General features: G+C 37.5%; 2 protein-coding genes and 4 non-coding genes across 7 annotated transcripts; 5 read left to right on the forward strand and 1 right to left on the reverse strand.

The window, feature by feature from the left end:
* Positions 1-162: 162 nt before the first annotated feature.
* LOC132149309 (apoptosis regulator BAX-like) lies at positions 163-5,892 on the reverse strand. The gene is made up of 6 exons (XM_059558442.1): positions 5,770-5,892; positions 3,860-3,908; positions 3,624-3,782; positions 2,184-2,319; positions 1,999-2,103; positions 163-1,027 (listed from the first exon to the last, which is right to left on the reverse strand). The coding sequence occupies exons 1-6, from the start codon at positions 5,798-5,800 to the stop codon at positions 929-931; spliced, it is 579 nt and encodes a 192-aa protein (XP_059414425.1). The 5' UTR covers positions 5,801-5,892; the 3' UTR covers positions 163-928.
* A 1,313-nt stretch (positions 5,893-7,205) lies between these two features.
* Positions 7,206-9,576, forward strand: LOC132149310 (small ribosomal subunit protein uS17-like). Of its 2 annotated transcripts, XM_059558444.1 has the most exons (5): positions 7,206-7,299; positions 8,101-8,235; positions 8,428-8,503; positions 8,734-8,863; positions 9,381-9,576. In XM_059558444.1, exons 1-5 carry the CDS (start codon positions 7,285-7,287, stop codon positions 9,502-9,504), a joined length of 480 nt encoding a protein of 159 aa, XP_059414427.1. In that variant the 5' UTR covers positions 7,206-7,284; the 3' UTR covers positions 9,505-9,576. The 2 variants fall into 2 exon arrangements, with proteins under 2 accessions (XP_059414427.1, XP_059414426.1); XM_059558443.1 differs by lacking the exon at positions 7,206-7,299 and having other exon boundaries at positions 8,068-8,235.
* On the forward strand, positions 7,798-7,883 carry LOC132150845 (small nucleolar RNA SNORD35). Its single transcript, XR_009436023.1, has one exon. It is a non-coding gene; the product is annotated as a small nucleolar RNA SNORD35 (small nucleolar RNA).
* LOC132150848 (small nucleolar RNA SNORD35) lies at positions 8,272-8,359 on the forward strand. The gene has a single exon (XR_009436026.1). It is a non-coding gene; the product is annotated as a small nucleolar RNA SNORD35 (small nucleolar RNA).
* LOC132150847 (small nucleolar RNA SNORD35) lies at positions 8,548-8,632 on the forward strand. Its single transcript, XR_009436025.1, has one exon. It is a non-coding gene; the product is annotated as a small nucleolar RNA SNORD35 (small nucleolar RNA).
* On the forward strand, positions 8,959-9,044 carry LOC132150846 (small nucleolar RNA SNORD35). Its single transcript, XR_009436024.1, has one exon. It is a non-coding gene; the product is annotated as a small nucleolar RNA SNORD35 (small nucleolar RNA).
* Positions 9,577-18,004: the final 8,428 nt, after the last annotated feature.

Below are 18,004 nucleotides of genomic sequence, written 5' to 3' on the forward strand. Positions count from 1 at the left end.
GAATCTGCGCGTTCACCTGAAGTCTTTAGATTGTCAGGCAGGTCCTTCACTATTCTAAAATGAAAATGCTTGGTTCTGTAAAAAAAAAAACACGATCATCATGGTTCTGAGAAGTTTAATGCGTTTAAGAGTCACTAGTATTGTCAGAGTATTACCAGTATTACCAGAGTGCTGATTGGTTGGCTGCACAAACATTTCATGAACTCTTAAGAGGCTAAACCTGTACTTTCAAGTACAATCAACTTCATAGACATTTCATAGCCCCTATTCTGATGAACTATAGGAGACATTTAACAAAGAAAGGTGAGGAGGAATTAGAAAGAGGAGAAATTCCGAGCCCATTCCTACTCTTTCAGATAAGAGTGCACTCAAAAAAAAAAAACAGCTATAACAATATATATTAATTCCATTTATAAGCTATTATAAGACAACTGTTTATCAAATGTCATTTTGACTGTCTTTATACACAATTTAGGACAAAAAATGATAATATAAGAATATGAGACTCCTAACTTAGAAAATTCTGCATTGAGACAATGTCTATAAATTAAATCAAATACTAATCCATTCTTTTATATAACCTAAACAGTCATAAGCCCAACCTAAAAATAAGTAGCTAAAATCTAGCCTACACCTGGACTCTGATGCATTAATCTCTGTGCAAATGTTATCAAGGTTTAAAGTTGTAGATGAGAAAGAGCACAGGCTTTGCACTAACAATAGTGGCTTGAGGCAGTTACATCATGCTTTCCTCTCTCTCTCTTTTCTCCTCCTCTCTCTCTTTCAATTAGTTTAGAATTAGTTCTCTACTCCAAATCCCTTTCTCTTCCTCCTCATCTTTCTGTTCTTCTTTGCTGGTCTGTTTCAGCCTCTACTCGTGGTCTCTCAACTCTCTCTTCTCTTGCTCTCCACCCTTCTGTCAGTCTTTTCACATTTTGCGGATCACCACTACTGTGGTGAGTACCCCGGCCAGGAATACACCGATAGTCTGCCATGTCGGGGTCCCGAAATAGGAGCGGATTCCCTCCTGGGGGAGAGAGAGAGAGAGAGAGAAAATAGGCAAATTTGACAAGGCATGAGTGGGAGAGTATTCTAATGTAGAGAATATCACATACATAAAAGAAAAGAAAACAAAATGCTTTGATAATATTTTATCAGAAAGTATTAGTTTCAGTGATATTTCAGAATGTTTCCATGATAAAGAAAAACATGTAAACAGAAGTAAAAAAAAAAAAAACACATTTCAAGTTAAGTTCTTAGAAATGTATTCTATTTGACAACCCCCCCCCCCCCAAAACAAAACAAAAAAAAAAATTACAAATTTGATTCATACGGTTTCAAAGTTTCTTTTAATGAGTCAAGTGGCATTAACACAGAGTACAAAGAAATCATGAATTGATGTGTTCACACGTTATTCAAAAAAGAAGAAAAAAAAATTACATACATTTTCACGGAACTTTTTGTTTAACAGATACCATGGATTATTATTTTAGACATTCCATTAAAAAGAAATTCTCCTGACAAAAAGTCAAATGGGTGCTCCGTGTCACTTGACCCTTCTGAAATCATTCTAATATGCTGATGATATGTTAATATGCTGACTCAAAAACCATTTCTCATTAATATCAATGTTGATATTTTCGTGGAAACCATGATATATATATTTTTCAGGATTTTTTGATGAACAGAAAGTTCAGAAGAACAGCATTTATTTGAAACAGTAATATCTGATCACTTACGATCAATTTATTGATTCCTTGCTGAATAAAAGTATAAGTTTCTATCAAAATAGTAGTGTATGTCTACAGTACTGCCTGAATATTTAGCTTCACATTACGGAAGTGAACGGTTCATGCTGTTTTGTGCATCTTGTTTATTGCGGCATCAGTGGATTTGGTACAGGTCACTGTGGTCTGTGTTAAAATATCACATCGACACCCAACGTTTCACATGATTTTAAGGAAGTGACTGTATAAGAAAGTCACTGTCAAGACTTACCCATCCACCCTGTTCCCTGATCCAGTTAATAACGTGTTCCTGAATGTAGGACATAGTCCAGCTTAGGATGGTTCTGATGATGTCAGGAATCTTGGTTGCAATAGCCTATGAGTGCATGAATAAGAAATGAGAACAATGCAAAACAATGCATTTCGCTACGAGATTGAGCTTGTGTAGGTCGTCACCTTGATGACAAGCCGACACGCAAAGTAGAAAAGCGCCACCACTCTGCCCCAGTTGAACTTCCCATCAGAGAAGATCTCTCGGGCCACTTTCATGAAGACTTCTTGAGTTGGTTGAAGAGCAGGATCATTTACCATACTAAACCAAAATGACAATGGAGAGGTATGGATGAGTTGCTGCACATTGCCATCCGGTGGGCATTTCCCAGCACAGTGGGTGACTTGGTACATTCAAACAGTTGCGATGTCTATGGAGTTATTTTTGTGCCTCAATCCTGAGCGAGTAATTGTATGTTTTGAGCACAGAGAACTATATTTTGCAAGCACATTACATTATATTTTGAACAGAAATTAACAATCGCAAAAAAAAAAAAAAAATTATCTTGGCCAAAGAAAAAACGATTCCGTGCTCAATAAATGTATTTGCTTGTTTGCTATTATTCATATTAACATGCAGTGATAACTCCTCTCTCGCAGTTTACTCCGGTGCTCTCTCACAAACTTATTCTCTGCGCTCCTGTCAAGTCCCTCTCTCTCTCTCTCAACCTCTTAATTCTGTGCTTGCTCAACTCTTAACATCCGCTCACTCAACTTCCAACAGCGTTACAAGTGTGCCACAAAATCAACCAATCGGAAAATTAAAGGTCAATTGTGATTGGCTGTTGGTCTCCAATCAAATAGCTAGTAGAACCAAAGCCCGTCTGGTCCATGTATGTTTTGATCATTTCATTTCCTATTTAGAATTCAATAATTTTTTTTTCAAAAATAAAAAATAAAAAAATGTCGAAGCTCTTTACATTCTTTGCATGTGATTTATCAACACCTAGTACATCTTAAAATATACCGCTCATGAAAAATAAAAGTTCCAGATGGACAAACATTAAATGCATAAACCAGTGTGAATAAACTATATCTTAAAATAAATTTGGAGGTAGCTTGAAAAAGCCAGATTGGGAAGTTTTAAGTAGTTGTACAGCTTTGAAGTGTAAAGTTTATTCTTGTACACAGATATGGCATATTCATGGCAGTACACATGAAATTCATATATATATTTGTCACTTAAACTATTGTAAACAGAAATCCTGTCGCCCCCTCTAGTGGACATTAAGTGTTAAGGCCTTCATTGCTCGGGTAACAAAAGTCACTAGGATTTTTTGGGAAGTTAAGGCTTGACCAGTTATACAGCAACGCGAGTCAGACGAGTCTGAAGATCTGAGCTGAATTTGGTGTAACATTAAAGTTCTAGTCGGTGTCAATTACTCTTATAATAAATAATAATAATAATAATGTTTAAATATGTTGGCTTTCTCAAGCCCAACAAAGAATACTAAGAAGAGAAAATCATTCAATTTAGTATGTAATAAAACTAATATTACTAATTTATTTAATATATTTAACTATATTAATTTTCACAATTATTTATTAATGTCACACACACATTACCTTTGTAGCTGCACATTTCCATCCAGCTCATCTCCAATCTGCTGTAAAAACTGCCCAATACGTTTATGGTTGGGGTCACACAGCTCAACAGGACCCAGCTGACTTCGGGTTACTTCAGCTTCGCTGTCCCCATGACGACGAACTCGTTCATAGACAAAGCTGCGAGAGATGGGACGGAGGTAATGAACAAGAACGAACACAGAGAACATGGGAAAAAGATATAAGACGATACTCACTTATTGAGAAGTGCAGATCCCAAGACAATTATCTGGTCATTGCCAGTGCCTTCAAATATTGGAAATTATAATAATTAAAAACAATACAAAACCGTGAGGAAAGACATTTGTAGTAAACAAAAGGTATGTGATATATACTCAAGTACAAACGTCAAAAACACAGGTTTAACAACACCGATGTGGCCTTAAAAGAGAAAAGATCTAACAGTGGAATCGTTCCATATTGTTTGTGACATGACTCAGCGGTGCATGTATAATTCAGCACACATTTGGTTTCAGTTTCACAGTGAGTAAAGATGATGTAAAGAAATTAGTGTGCAATGCATGAGCCATCTAATGGAGAAAGAGACTCACTCAAGCTAAAGTCCCTCAAGTACATAGCATAAATAACTAATTTTAAGTACCAGTTCACATATTTAAATATTCAAATACAACAAAATACTTGAAATCTTCACTTGACACAAACACAATACATACAGGCTATGTTGCAAAACAAGTTAGCTGCCTATATAGACAGCATTTTGAGCATTACAGATACGTAGAAATGAAAATAAGCAGCTTGGAAACTAAATCCATTTCCGGTCTTATTTCAGTATTTAACTTAGTGTGTGTGTGCGTGTGTGTTCGGGTCAATTTGAGCCATATTTAAATTGCATGAAACACTAGTTGAAATATTTATTCTTGAAATTGTGTGACTTTTTCTCATGTAGGGTCATGAATGCCCATGCAAAGTTTCTACAGTTAGATATGTTTTATAAAGGCTGTGTCTACAATGGTGTTGGGGTCAAAATAACCCCCATTGGTTTACATGATATTAGCCAAAATTCAAATCTCCTGTCTTGGCAAGTCATTATGTGAACACAGTCACTTAACATCTTAAGTGAACAAACAGTAAAAAAAAAAAAAAAAGGTATATATATATATATATATATATATATATATATATATATATATATATATATATATATATATAATTTTTGATTGATTACTTAATTTAATTTCTACCCTATTGCTAGACTAACCTACTAAAACATAAAAGCACCATTTAATGCATTCGTGTCTTTTGTTTTATTGTATTTATTTTGTCCTATTTATTTATTTATTTATTTTTATAACAGACTATTTAATTGTTTACTTCAATAATTGCCTGTAGCAATAATTGTGTTATTTCACTAGCATTAAAAATTACAACATTAATGTTACAACATATGCAGAATGTAGAAGACAGTCATACAGGTTTGGGAAAACATAAATGAAGTCGACGTTTTTATTTGTTTTGTTTGTGCGAACTATAACGTTAACCCGTCTGTGATGATTCTTTACTGCCATCCTAACAGATCATCACTCAAACGATTATGTCACGTCTTCTGGAAATCAATAACATCGCGGTATCGGGCACCGTGAGCACCGGAGCCAACACAAGCGCATGGAGGCTGTGTCTCAAAAACAGGGTGCAGCCTAACAAGACAGCATCTCTCCGCATCATCAGCGTCTTCTGAAAAAAAAAAAAAGAAGAAGAAGAAAATCGCACATTTGGAACGCGCCCATGACGCTCATAAGTTCTTTTGGAACGCATGCGATGCCCAAAAATGTTGTTTGGGTAGACGACTAACTTTAGGATCCAGCCAAAGAAGTCTTTTGCTTGATGTGTTTGTTTAGCTCGTGTCTTTGTCGTTAATGACCAGCGGCTCTGTGCGCCGGATCGTCCGGTGATCGGTATGTGTACAGACATGTTTCAGACAGACAACGGTGTTATGACAGTGAACGGCACTGAGCAAACTCACACTTTACATGGTATATGGTATTCTAATACACATTAATGCGTCAGCCATGACACTTTGCAGATGATTTGAGTTACGAATCGGAAAAACGGGCGAAAACCATCATTTGAAGAGGAAAGCGGTACTTACCCGTATCGCCTCCGCCCGACGGCGCTGCCATATTAGCATGGAAATAAATAAGTGAAAACTCTTCCGTTTCGTGACGTCAAGTTTGGGCAGGAAGGAAGTCACGCAGCAGTCTGATGCAGTACACTTCAAATAACAACAGCAGCAACAACAACAGGGTTTTAGAGGAAACGGTCTAGACATGTTATAAAAAATCCTCATGATATATATTACAATCTAGCAGGATTGCAATGTACTTTTGGCCATATAAATAACAGCCTCTGCACCAAATTGCATATTTTAAAGTAATTAAGGTGTTTTTGCTCTTCGAGTATGAGTTTAGACTGGACAAGACGCCTTTCAATTGTCAATAAACCGTCCTATTTATTTATTTCATATGTCAGATTTTACAGTGTCAATCAAACACTAGTAGCCTAACGTTACTTATTCCTGTTGCTACTTAACAAATATAGGTAATGATAACTTATATTAATCACAATTTCACCATCAAGGCATCGACCATAACTCCTTCAAAAACAGCCAGAAACCTTGGAGTTATGATTGATGATCAGCTGACTTTCTCAGACCACATTGCTAAAACTGTCTGATCCTGCAGATTTGCTTTATTCAACATCAAGAAGATCAGGCCCTTTCTTTCAGAACATGCTGCACAACTCCTTGTTCAAGCTCTTGTTCTGTCCAGGCTGGACTATTGCAATGCCCTCTTGGCAGGTCTTCCAGTCAGTTCTATCAAACCTTTACAATTAATCTAGAACGTGGCAGCAAGATACATTTTTAATGAGCTCTGTTTTATCAATTTGCACTGGCTACCAATAGCTGCTCGCATAAAATTCAAGGCTTTGATGTTTGCCTACAAAACTACCACTGGCTCTGCACCCATTTACCTAAATTTATTACTTCAGACTTATGTGCCCTCTAGAAGCTTGCATTCTGCAAGTGAACTCTGTTGATTTTGCCATCCCAAAGAAGCACAAAGTAACTTTTATGGACTTTTAAATTAAATGTTCCCTCCTGGTGGAATGACCTGCCCAACTCAATCCGAGCAGCTGAGTAATTAGCCATCTCTTCCATCTTTATTTGACCCTCTAACTTTAGCACTCTCTATTCTAATTCTATTCTTAAAAAAAAAAACTCTTAACACTAGCTTTCTGATTTTTTTTTGTATTCTATCTGTTTTTTTATTATACAATTAACAAAAGAAAAAAGACCTCTAACACTAGCTTGCTCTATTCTTTTTCTATTCTGTTTTCTTTTTATTTATTATATTATTTAAAAGCCCTTGCTACTTGTACTGCGTTTAAGATAACTGAGACTCGTGTACTGTATTTAGATTATGCCCAAACATAGGCTATGATATTTATTATAATTTTGTAATTTATAATATATAATAATTTTGCACCTAGGCCTAGCGAACACTTTTACCTCGGCCCCTGCCACATTGTGTCGTCACGTCCGCGGAAAACGCTTTTCCGCCTGTCTCGCGCATGTGTAGTCCTCTTTACGGCTCGGCTGGCGAAGATGGCGGACACACAGGTACGTGAGTTCAAACGGCGTGGTCATGAAAACGTGTTTGATTACACGTTCAACTTAAGCTCAAAGCTGCAAATTCGGGAGATAAACAGCACCGAAACCTTCACGGAAGCAACCGTGACCAAATGGACGACGCTGAAGACTATAATTTGTGTTTTCCATCTCCGGCTAACTGGTAGGAAGCGTTGTTAAACGGGAAGGCAAACGGCCTTTCCTCACCCGACTAGCAGAAAGTGGTTTCTTGCACGCAAAAGTTATGATATAATTAAAATTGCTCTATTTCGTCTGTTTACTCTCTTACCGAGAGGTAAAGTAACCGAATATGTCAGCAAGGCATGACTATGACATGTAACGTTATATAACGTTACTAATAATCCAAGGGGAATAGGAACTCCAAAGATACTGCATTATTACCATGTTTATGTAGTTAACTGGGTCACTTGAGTCAAGAAAACATTTGTAGGCCCTCTTTGTGGATTTGTACACTTATAGACATAAAGCTGCAAATGATGTTTTTTCTCACGATGGTCTTCCAAGTTCTCTCGGGCTCTGACGACACTGCCTTATGGCATCACTGATGCAGCATAAAATCCCTAATGGGTTTTGACGAAACTTTTTAATTGGGAAAACATCTGGCTCTGAAAGTTCCTTGGGTTTGGTGTGAGGATATACTGATAGTCCAGAATATCCAGCTTTAAATTTAATCAGACTTTTGTGGTCTTATAACTTTACATCAATGCTATTCCAGCATATGTATCAATATTAAGGCTTATGACTGACTTTGTGCTTATGGTGTTGTTTCAGAACGAGAGGGCTTATCAGAAACAGCCCACCATCTTCCAGAACAAGAAGCGGGTTCTGGCTGTTGAAGGAAGTGGCAAAGAGAAGCTTCCACGTTATCACAGAAACGTCGGCTTGGGCTTCAAAACCCCCAGAGAGGTGAGCTTGTGTTTGCGTGCCAGCTGAACTTTTCATCGCAGATGATGTCTTTTCTCACGATGGTCTTCCTAGACTCCAAAAGAGCTCTGAGGATACTGCCTTTTGGCAATGCTGATGCAGTTGTATATGCTTACATTGTGTAACTTCAAGTTGAGTTCAGATGATTAAAGTTCTTTTGCTTTATTCCCACAGGCTATTCAAGGCACTTATATTGATAAGAAATGCCCCTTCACTGGAAACGTGTCCATCCGAGGCCGGATTCTGTCCGGTAGGTCTGCGTATTTTACTGGCTAATTGTAGTTTTATTTAGGATGCAGAGGATGTCTTATCTCACGATGGTCTTCTGAACCCTTTGGGTTTTGAGGATAATGCCAGATGGCTTAACTGATGCTTCCCTGTTTCTCATTTTTGTGTGTCTTGGTCCTTTTTGGAAATCAAAGATTCTGTATGTTGGCCATTGATATACAACACGCGTGTACTGCTGTCACCTTTTTCCAGGTGTGGTAACCAAGATGAAGATGCAGAAGACCATCGTCATCAGGCGGGACTACTTGCATTACATCCGCAAGTACAACCGTTTTGAGAAGAGACATAAGAACATGTCTGTCCACCTCTCCCCATGCTTCAGGTAAAGTTTCTTCATTGGTGCTTTCTTTAAGGGCTTAAACATTTGTGTATACCCTTTTTGTGCATCTGAACACATGCTCTAAATAGGCGGTGAGCTGCAAATGATGTTTTTTTCTCACGATGGTCTTCCAAGTCTCTCAGGCTCTGACGACACTGCCTTACGGCATTACTGATGCAGCAGATAATACCTAAAATGGGGCTCTCCAAACTCTGTCCTGGAGGGCTGGTGTCCTCCGTGTCCTGCAGAGATTAGCTCCAACCCTAATCCCACCAGAACCAGCTAATCAAGGTCTTACAAGTGAAACTTCCAGGCAGGTGTGTTGAGGCAATTTTGAGCTAAACTCTACAGGACACCAGCCCTCCAGGACTGAATTTGGTGACCCTTGACCTAAAAGATTTCTTTGCATTCAAGGTTTTTGGGGTTATAAGTATTTTAGTTTGGGAGATGTTTGTACAAGGTCTAATTGCTGCAAGTTTTCTTCTTGTAAATCATTTAATAATGTTCTCCATTTGTCTAGGGACGTGACTTTAGGTGACATTGTTACAGTTGGAGAATGCCGACCCCTCAGCAAGACCGTGAGGTTCAACGTCCTGAAGGTCACCAAGGCAGCTGGAGCCAAGAAGCAGTTCCAGAAGTTCTAAAACATTTTTAACAATATGGCCTCTGTATTGTTTGTGGAAAATAAAATAAAAAAAAAACAAGTTTTTACTGTTGATTTGGTGTCCAAGTCACTTTGCAAAAGCATCCTGCTCTTACATGCCCCTAAACATTTCATATTTTGCATGTCTACAAATGACCAGCAGGATATACTTCTGAATATTTAAACTTATATTGTATCTTTTAATACAGTAATATTTTGAACTTTGTGTATATATACACGTGTGTGTATGTGCATATATATATATATCATTTTAGTTTTAGTTATTTCATTTTTAAAATATTGAAGTTTTTTTTTTTTTTTTCAGGTTATGTACGTTTATCCTAATTTTTCACCTTTTTCCTTTACATTTTTTATGGTAGTCACCGATAACTTGGTATGTATCAGTGTGACTGGTGTCTATGTAGGTCAGGGTTCCTCAAATCTTGCCCTGGAGGGCCAATCTGCTGCAGAGTTTAGATACAACCCTTATCAAACTCATATACCTGTGATTTTCTAATTAACCCTGAAGATATTGATTAGCATGCTCAGGTGTGTTTGATTAGGGTTAGAGCTAAACTATGCAGGAAAGTGGATCTCTTGGGCCAGATTTGAATATCCCTGATGTAGGTTATGGTAAACTCAGCATTGTCTGCATTTTGTAGGCGCGTGATTAATACATTTACTGTTAATGAATAATTTAACTTTTATAACGACATGAGTTTTTATTTTATGCTTCCATTTAACTCTCCATCACTACCGAGAAACTCGCTTACACATTTCGCTATGTGTATGCATTTCTGCTATTTGACTTCAATGAAATCGAAAATAGATGCTATTTGCTTAGTATTCGGAGCTGATGGCACAGAGTACAAATAAAGTAACAATTTATTCGCCTTTGGCAATAATTTCGGCTAAATCGGCATGGGACAGTTTTTCCCGCATTATATTATTACTACACCCACAAGTGTTGTCGGCCTCGTCAACAGAAGACTCCTCCAGCAGATGGCACTGCTTCATTAGTACTCGGCAATCATATAGACAAAACGCGTCACCTGCATACGTCATGCACGCCGTCCGTATTTGAACCTGGGGGCGCGAATTCGGAGATTAAACACTGCATATTAAGTGTTTGTCTTATGTGAGCAAAACATCTAACGGATAGTTTCTTACATAAATAGTCCATGTCTGTCGCGTTATATATCTGATCTTATGATTATCAGAGAACAGGCATGACAGCCATGGTAAGATATGTGCAAACAACTAACGTTAACTAATTTGTAAACTAACAGTTATCTAAATTGATTAGTGATGATGATATTTATTGTTTGTTGATACAGGCTTGTAATAAATGAAGGGGCTTGTTTACCGTTGGAGAGGAGTTTGATGATGAGGTTTGGAATTTACTTTTATAGTTGAATACATTTAAAAGCATGTTAGTACAACTGAGTAATGGCACCTCCAGTTAACTGTACATTTTATAATGTGCTTTGGGTAACACTTTATTTGATGATCCCTTTTGAACATTCTGTTGACAATAAAAAATGTTGCACCTACATGTTTACTAACTTTTATCAGAGTATAGACCGTTTACTTAATATCTGCTAACATTCTACTGACTGTAAGTAACTTTGCAAGTACATGTCAACTTATTCGAACCCTAGCCCTACCAGTCTACTTATACTGTCCTAATACTCTAATGAGAGTTAGTAGACATGTAGGTGCAACAGAATGTGGTAAAGGGACCATCAAAATAAAGTGAACCCGTGCTTAGTAATAATATGACAAATTATAACTTGTATTTCGGTATATTCTGTCTTTTAGTAGTTTATTTAGAAATGATGACATGTATTTGCTTGGTTATCTTGTCATCCATAATTTTTCATCTTTAGGATTTGCTTGAAGCTGATTGGACGCAGCATTCAGAGCACACATCTTCTTCCACTTCTTTTGTAGCACCATCATCTGAATTCTTACATGTACAGCAGAGGTCTGTTAGCTTGTCATCGTTCGCTGAGGAAAATACATCTAAATCTGGTTCTGTTCTGTCTCTTCGTACCCCAGCATGTGGCACTATTAATGCCCTACAAGATGCTTTGCCGTCAGTCAATCTCCACCTCGGTTTCTTCTCTCTGAGCAACCGCTTCATCCCTTCAACCTTCCCGTAACCTAATAAACCCTCCACCCCAAGCATCTCTCAGTTTTCCGCAGAGAGACCACCCTCCTCAGGATGACTGGGATGTGGATCTGGAGGAACTGGATAGCATTCAAGGCTCGCTGTTTCCATCTACACCTATGTGGAATGCAAATCCCATGCGTGACCCAGCTACACCAGTCTTGTGATTCCCCAGTCCTGTTACTCTCAAGCCTTTAGTTGTGTCGCCTCAGTGCCAGAGGGGTGCTTCAACACCAAGGACTCCGCTGCAGCCCCAAGGGTCTCTTTTTCCACTCTGTGTCTTCCACTACTGATTCCTCTTCCACATTTACACCTCATCCTCTCAACATGCCTGTCCTGACCAGTCACCTGGTCCATCTGGTGTCTGCAGCCAATAAGACACCCCAGAGACCACAGAGTCGCATGATGGCAGCCAATATGTCAAACAATATGTACTGCGCCGAACTGTTCTTTAGTGTACTGCAAGGCTATTTCTCTTTAAAACCAGTGTTTATTATTGTTCTGTACCCTGCAATATGGAAATTTCCATTGCTTTCTCATGACAGACACACAGAATTTCTGATTTATTTTCATTTGCATTGTTCAATTTCAGTTTGTTGTCTTGTAGGTCAGTGGATGGAGTCTTGAGGCGCCTGCACATGGAGCTGCTGCTCGGCTAAGAAGTGATGTGTGTAAATATGGGATCTTCCACATTCCAGATTAAAATACTGTCAAGAGACTTGTAGTGGCACATTTCATTGTGCTGTTTATTCCAGTGTTGTTATTGTTAGGTAAAACAAAAAATCATTTTTGGTTGAAATAAAGCTAAAATTTATATATATATATATATATATGTGTGTGTGTGTGTGTGTGTGGTTTTCAAAAAAAAAAAGGCTTAAAAGTAAACAAATGATAAACTAACTCTCGGTGGTTTTGAAGTTTTATTTAAATTAACTACAAGGGAAATAAAAATAAATTAAAGCTAAAAATAAAACAAATAAAAAGGACAAAAGCATGTAACAGAATTACTAAAACCTAAGCTAAAATTAAAATGAAAGCAATGTATAAAAATCTAAAAACCAATTCAAGAAGTAAATAAATAATAGTATGCAAATAGTACTTAAAATACATTCCCAATGTAAGGAGACCTACATTTATATAAATTAACATTACTTAAAAGTAAATAAACAATGTTTGCACCAATTCTGGCTGATAAAAAAATAAACAAACAAAAACAGTAAATGCTACAGGTGAATTTTTATGCATCACATCATTATGAAATGGGCATTTAAGTATTTTCGAAATGTTATATTTAGTAGCGTTATTAAATTGTTTGATGTTAAATGATGGCACACACATGTAGAAGTTGCATCAATAATTAAATATCCAATCCCAGTTGATACAAATAGGGACAAAATATGATATGGTGCCAAGATATTGTGAATTCCTCCTTTTTTTCTTTTTATGGTAATTTCTCTTTATTTCTCTCTCTCTCTCTCTCTCTCTCTCTCTCTCTCTCTCTCTCTCTCTCTCTCTCTCTCACACACACACACACACACACACACACACACACACACACACACACACACACACACACACACACACACACACACACACACACTATTCCAGTGGTGTGGAATAGCTCACAGGTCCACTTTCTCTCACACATACTCTCAAACTTGCACTCAGCAGACATGGTGTTCATTTTCCACAGCAGGTTTCCAGCTCTCAGGTGAGTGAGGAAGAGGAGTTCAGCAGGGGTTCATGGGCAGAGATGAAGACTGATTGGATTGGACGAGAAAAACCCTTCTTGCTTTCTGCACTCTTAGTGTTGTCATGGTACTCCGCAAGGTGAGCTACAGAAATCTCACAGCACACTGTTTATCTAAATGAGCTTATTTGAGTGACTGTGCTATTAATATTAAGGATAGGATTTCTTTATTTTATCCAGATTTGTTCCTTTGTATTGCTTTTATTTATGCCCAAAGTGGAAGTCCATGGCTATAATCAGGACAAATGAGGAATCTCGGCTCCCTAAATGATTAACACAAACATAATCACCGTTGTCATCAGTCACTTTAAAGTGATTATTAATGTAACTTTAATGTGTTTTGCCCAGTGTGTCATAATGATCCTCTGCTAATGGTACACGTGTGTTAAATATTCATTAGGCTGACAAATGTTGATTAGTTTTTCAATTGATTCATTACCAGTGGCCTTGAGGCTGTGCTGCAACTTATGCTTTTTATTTTTATTTTATTTTTTTCTTTGGTGCTTATTTGTGGCTTCTCACTTTCTCACACCAAGCTGCTCTCAGGCAGCTAAGAATAAGCTCCCTAATATGGCTTTCGTCTTGAAGAGCATCACATACACTCCTGAGATGCAAAGGCCATCTTCAGCGATCCCACAGGTACTAATAATTGGGGCATAGCGCACACCACCAGGCAAACATTACTAGCTGAAAGTATCTAGTGACTAAACAAATTAAAACTATATTTTAGCTGCTTCTTAGTCACCACCCTTTGCAGACTTTTTTTTTAATCCAAGTTAATGAGACGGGTGCATTTTAAAGTTTCACTTGGTATGTGTTTATATATAAACAATAAAACACAACTTACTTTCTCCATGATGATATGGGTGACTATATCTCCTCTCTCGCTCTCTATCTCTCTCACTCTCTCTCACACACACACACACACACACACACACACTCTCTCAATCACAGTGACTGAAATCAGTGGGTTACTGACTGAGCTGGTGTTCTTGGTCTGATTGCGTTCTTATTTCCAGAAGTTTTGACTTCTCTCTTTCTCTTTACAATTTTTTTTTCTTTTGCACTTGAAGGTGCGATGCAGGACACGATTCATCATCGCCTGGTAGAGGAAAGACTGGGAGAGCTCAGGACAGAAGCTGTGTTACTACTTAAACAAGTAACTATATTTCAGACCTCATTATAGACTATAACAGGAAATAATATGAACTTTAGATTACACCAGAAGTTGTTTTAATTTACTCTGTATTATCACTCTGAGCCATGGCTTAACAGATAGCACATGCAGAGCTGTGGGCATTACAAGATTAGGGTCACAATATTTTTTTCAGATTCAGTTCTTCACTTTTTTCTATCATTTCCAGTCCTCTACTGAGTTTTGTATCGAATAAAGAGGCAAGAATTCCACAATTCTCATTATTTATTTTTTTAAAGGTTGGTGTATTTTCATCATCACACTGAAATCACTACCTGAAAGTCACACCCAATAACCTTCTCAGGATATACCCACCTGACGGGGGTCTTCCATAACTCTCTGCCATCTCACCCTCCACTAGTTAGTCTTGTTCTGTTCTCCAGGGTATTATTACTCTTCTGTATTTTCAAAAGCCTTTCTTCAGGTGTTTAATGAGCCTGATATTGTGGTGTCCAGCATTGTGCTTGTTTGTTGGTGAATTTCCTGTCTTCAGGAGATGATCCCTTTCCAAAATAGTTGCTTGATTAAACAATTTGTAGCGTTCTCTTTATTATTTGTTCATATTATTTCACCCCAGTTGCTGCATGTACATGCAGGAGCATGCATTGCATAGTGAACCCACAAGGCCTGCAGGGGACCCGGTCTCTCAGATGGAGCTCCAGTTTGATGAAGACGACAGTGAAAATCGGACTGCTGATGGTTTAGACACTGCAGCTGTCTCTAATGAGCTCCGTCAAGCACCCACAGTGTCCAGACCAACAGGAGACACAGCATGGGACACAGGTGTGTATGTTGGAGTATCATCAATTGAGCAATATCATACAAGCAACTTAAAGCAAGAGTGTTGTTTTAGTCTCAAAGCGATGTACTGGCTGAAAGTTGGTGTGTAATCGAATATGTGAGTGAAAATTACTTTTTCCTGCTTTAACGGTGTCTACACTTGTAGTTTGGCTCTTTTAGTCTGGTTCGAAAAAAAGCATTTAGTTCTGGTTTGCCTAGTGTTATCTCTGTCATTTTTAACACTAAACCAAAAGATACAAAATAAGAGGCATATAGATACGGGCACAGCCTAATTGTACAGCGTTTATGACCTATTTTGCAAACTAAAATGTTTTGTGCTGGGCTAAATGCACTCTTTGTATGTGTACATATGTGGTTGTATTTTTACCAGCTGAAAACTTACAAAGTTGTAAACACACTAAGTGTTCTATAAACACTTGGCTTCATATTTTCCCTTTCCGCTGCCAAAAAAAAAAAAAAAAACCTGCTCTGTAATTTGTTTCCAATACAACAATATAATTTGCTACTTAACCATAGTACAATGATGCATAATTGGAAAAGATAACAAGCTAGTTACATGGTTGTTCCTCAGTCATTTGAACCATGTTGGTTTAACAATATTGGATTCACATACAGGTTGTGGCGTAATCTCTTGTAATTAATAGCTTTGGGAATTTAATGTCTGATGATTATAGTTTGCTTGCTATGCTTTTGCGACCACAGGTTGAGATATGTAGTTTAAAACACAAATTGTCAATGCTGTTTGCTAGGGCTGCACAATTAATCGAAATTGAATCGCAATAATCGTGATTAGGCAGAATCTGTGATTGTCATACGTGTCTTTCAATGAAGCACGGTTCTGTGATCAGTAAATCTTCATCCAAAAACCAGAGGGCACTCTCGCGCTGAAAATCCAAATATGCCCAAAGAAGAAATCCAGGAACTGCCTATGGCTGCAGCTGAATAAACAGAAGTTTTAACCGCTTTCATTGATTCAATGTGATCAATAAACATACGACTACGACAATATATGGTTTATCTGAGTTCTTATTATAATTTTCCTCATGAAGTAAATCTATAATGAAATGCTAATTGCCATAGCCTTTATCACTGCTTAGAAAGCAATGAAATATTGTGTACCTTAATTATTCTGTTTAAGAAGCCACATCTCACATAAGGATTTATTTTAAACACTCGACTGACGTTATGAAGTGAATTTGGAGTTAATGTTATTAAATGTGGTATTTTCACATTCTCAGATGAAGCTACATTTACTACACGGAGCCTATGAGAATGATAGCTCTGTGTAGTAAATGCTGCTCCACCTGAAAGCAGGTGATGGAGATTTACTGCTACTGTAATCACAGAACCGGCTTTATGGACTAAATGCGCATGACAATCGCAATTAATCGCGTTCGATTAATCGTGCAGCCCTACTGTTTGCGAATGTTCAATGGAACTGGGCTTTTGGGAAACAGAATCTTTGAACTGTGTTTTTAATGCTGGCACTTGAGACAATAGTTGGATAATCATGTTTTTAGGGCTCATATATTCTGGTCTGGCACAATTGTATTACTCTTTTCTGACCCCTAAATGATAATATGGAAGCTAATTTAAACAATATTCAACTGCCTTGACATTCTAAGTAGCACTGAAGAAGAAAATAAGAGGACTCCCACATCGGTAATAAGAAAGCTTTTGAATCTACATCAGCATCTTTACAAAACCAGACTATGGGTTTACTGTAGTATCTATAACCTTTAGTGACTGAAGCTCTGTCAGGCCTAGAATGAGCTGATCTATATATCAGCCAAAACTGAGCATGTTGAGATTTGTGATAAATGCTTGCTTATCGCACACCCCTAAGCTAGATTCTTTCTCATTCATGAATTTTACACATTGTGCTTTTTTTTTTTTAACATATGAGATTTTCAGATAAGAATAATGCAATTATCTTAATGGCTTTTATCACATAATTCACTAGATAAGTTTCAACAAATAATGATTTGTCTTCCAAACGGGTGGTATGCTGTGCTCGGTTGTACTGTCTGTTTGAATTTAGATGGGAAAGAAAATGTAACTTATTTTATGATGCTTTGGTGTTTTTTTGAATTGTGAAGTGAGTGTATGCATTTGAGTATTAATCTGTGTCTGTGAATGTTTCTTTTAAGATGATCTTGATGAGCTGCTCTGGGAGTTACCTGTGGAGGTATATGACAGATTACATTAATCACAATCACACTTTAAATACATAGTATAGTTGTAGCGCATGCATAATGACCATACACACTAATAAACAAACAACACATGCTACCCAAAGACTACATTTGTTCAGGTTTTGTGTACATAAATCACTTGTCTCATGCATAAATTGAAAGAATAAATACCTGATGAGACCCATAAGTAATGTGTTCACTTATTGAGTCTTGCTGACACATGCCACATGCTTTTGTAGCTAGTATTAGATGGGTTGAAGGAACATGGCTATACAGATCAATGTTAATTTCATGCTGAAATTAACCAGTAATCTGTTTTTTTTTTGCAAGCTTTCCTTGTGAATTTAAATCAGCCATTAAGGCTACAGTTTGCCAGCTGGATTCCCC

This window comes from Carassius carassius, chromosome 9 (genome assembly GCF_963082965.1).
Source record: "Carassius carassius chromosome 9, fCarCar2.1, whole genome shotgun sequence".
Lineage (NCBI taxonomy): Eukaryota > Metazoa > Chordata > Actinopteri > Cypriniformes > Cyprinidae > Carassius > Carassius carassius.

Excerpts from the sequence above, each read along its gene's own strand:
- LOC132149309 (XM_059558442.1), bottom strand. The coding sequence starts at position 5,800 with ATGGCAGCGCCGTCGGGCGGAGGCGATACGG. Across the intron at positions 3,909-5,769 it reads GTCGGGCGGAGGCGATACGG|GCACTGGCAATGACCAGATA; the intron begins GTAAGTACCGCT and ends CAATATTTGAAG. Across the intron at positions 1,028-1,998 it reads TCAGGGAACAGGGTGGATGG|GAGGGAATCCGCTCCTATTT; the intron begins GTAAGTCTTGAC and ends TCTCTCCCCCAG.
- LOC132149310 (XM_059558443.1), top strand. The coding sequence starts at position 8,068 with ATGACTGACTTTGTGCTTATGGTGTTGTTTCAGAACGAGAGGGCTTAT. Across the intron at positions 8,236-8,427 it reads GCTTCAAAACCCCCAGAGAG|GCTATTCAAGGCACTTATAT; the intron begins GTGAGCTTGTGT and ends TTATTCCCACAG. Across the intron at positions 8,504-8,733 it reads CCGAGGCCGGATTCTGTCCG|GTGTGGTAACCAAGATGAAG; the intron begins GTAGGTCTGCGT and ends ACCTTTTTCCAG.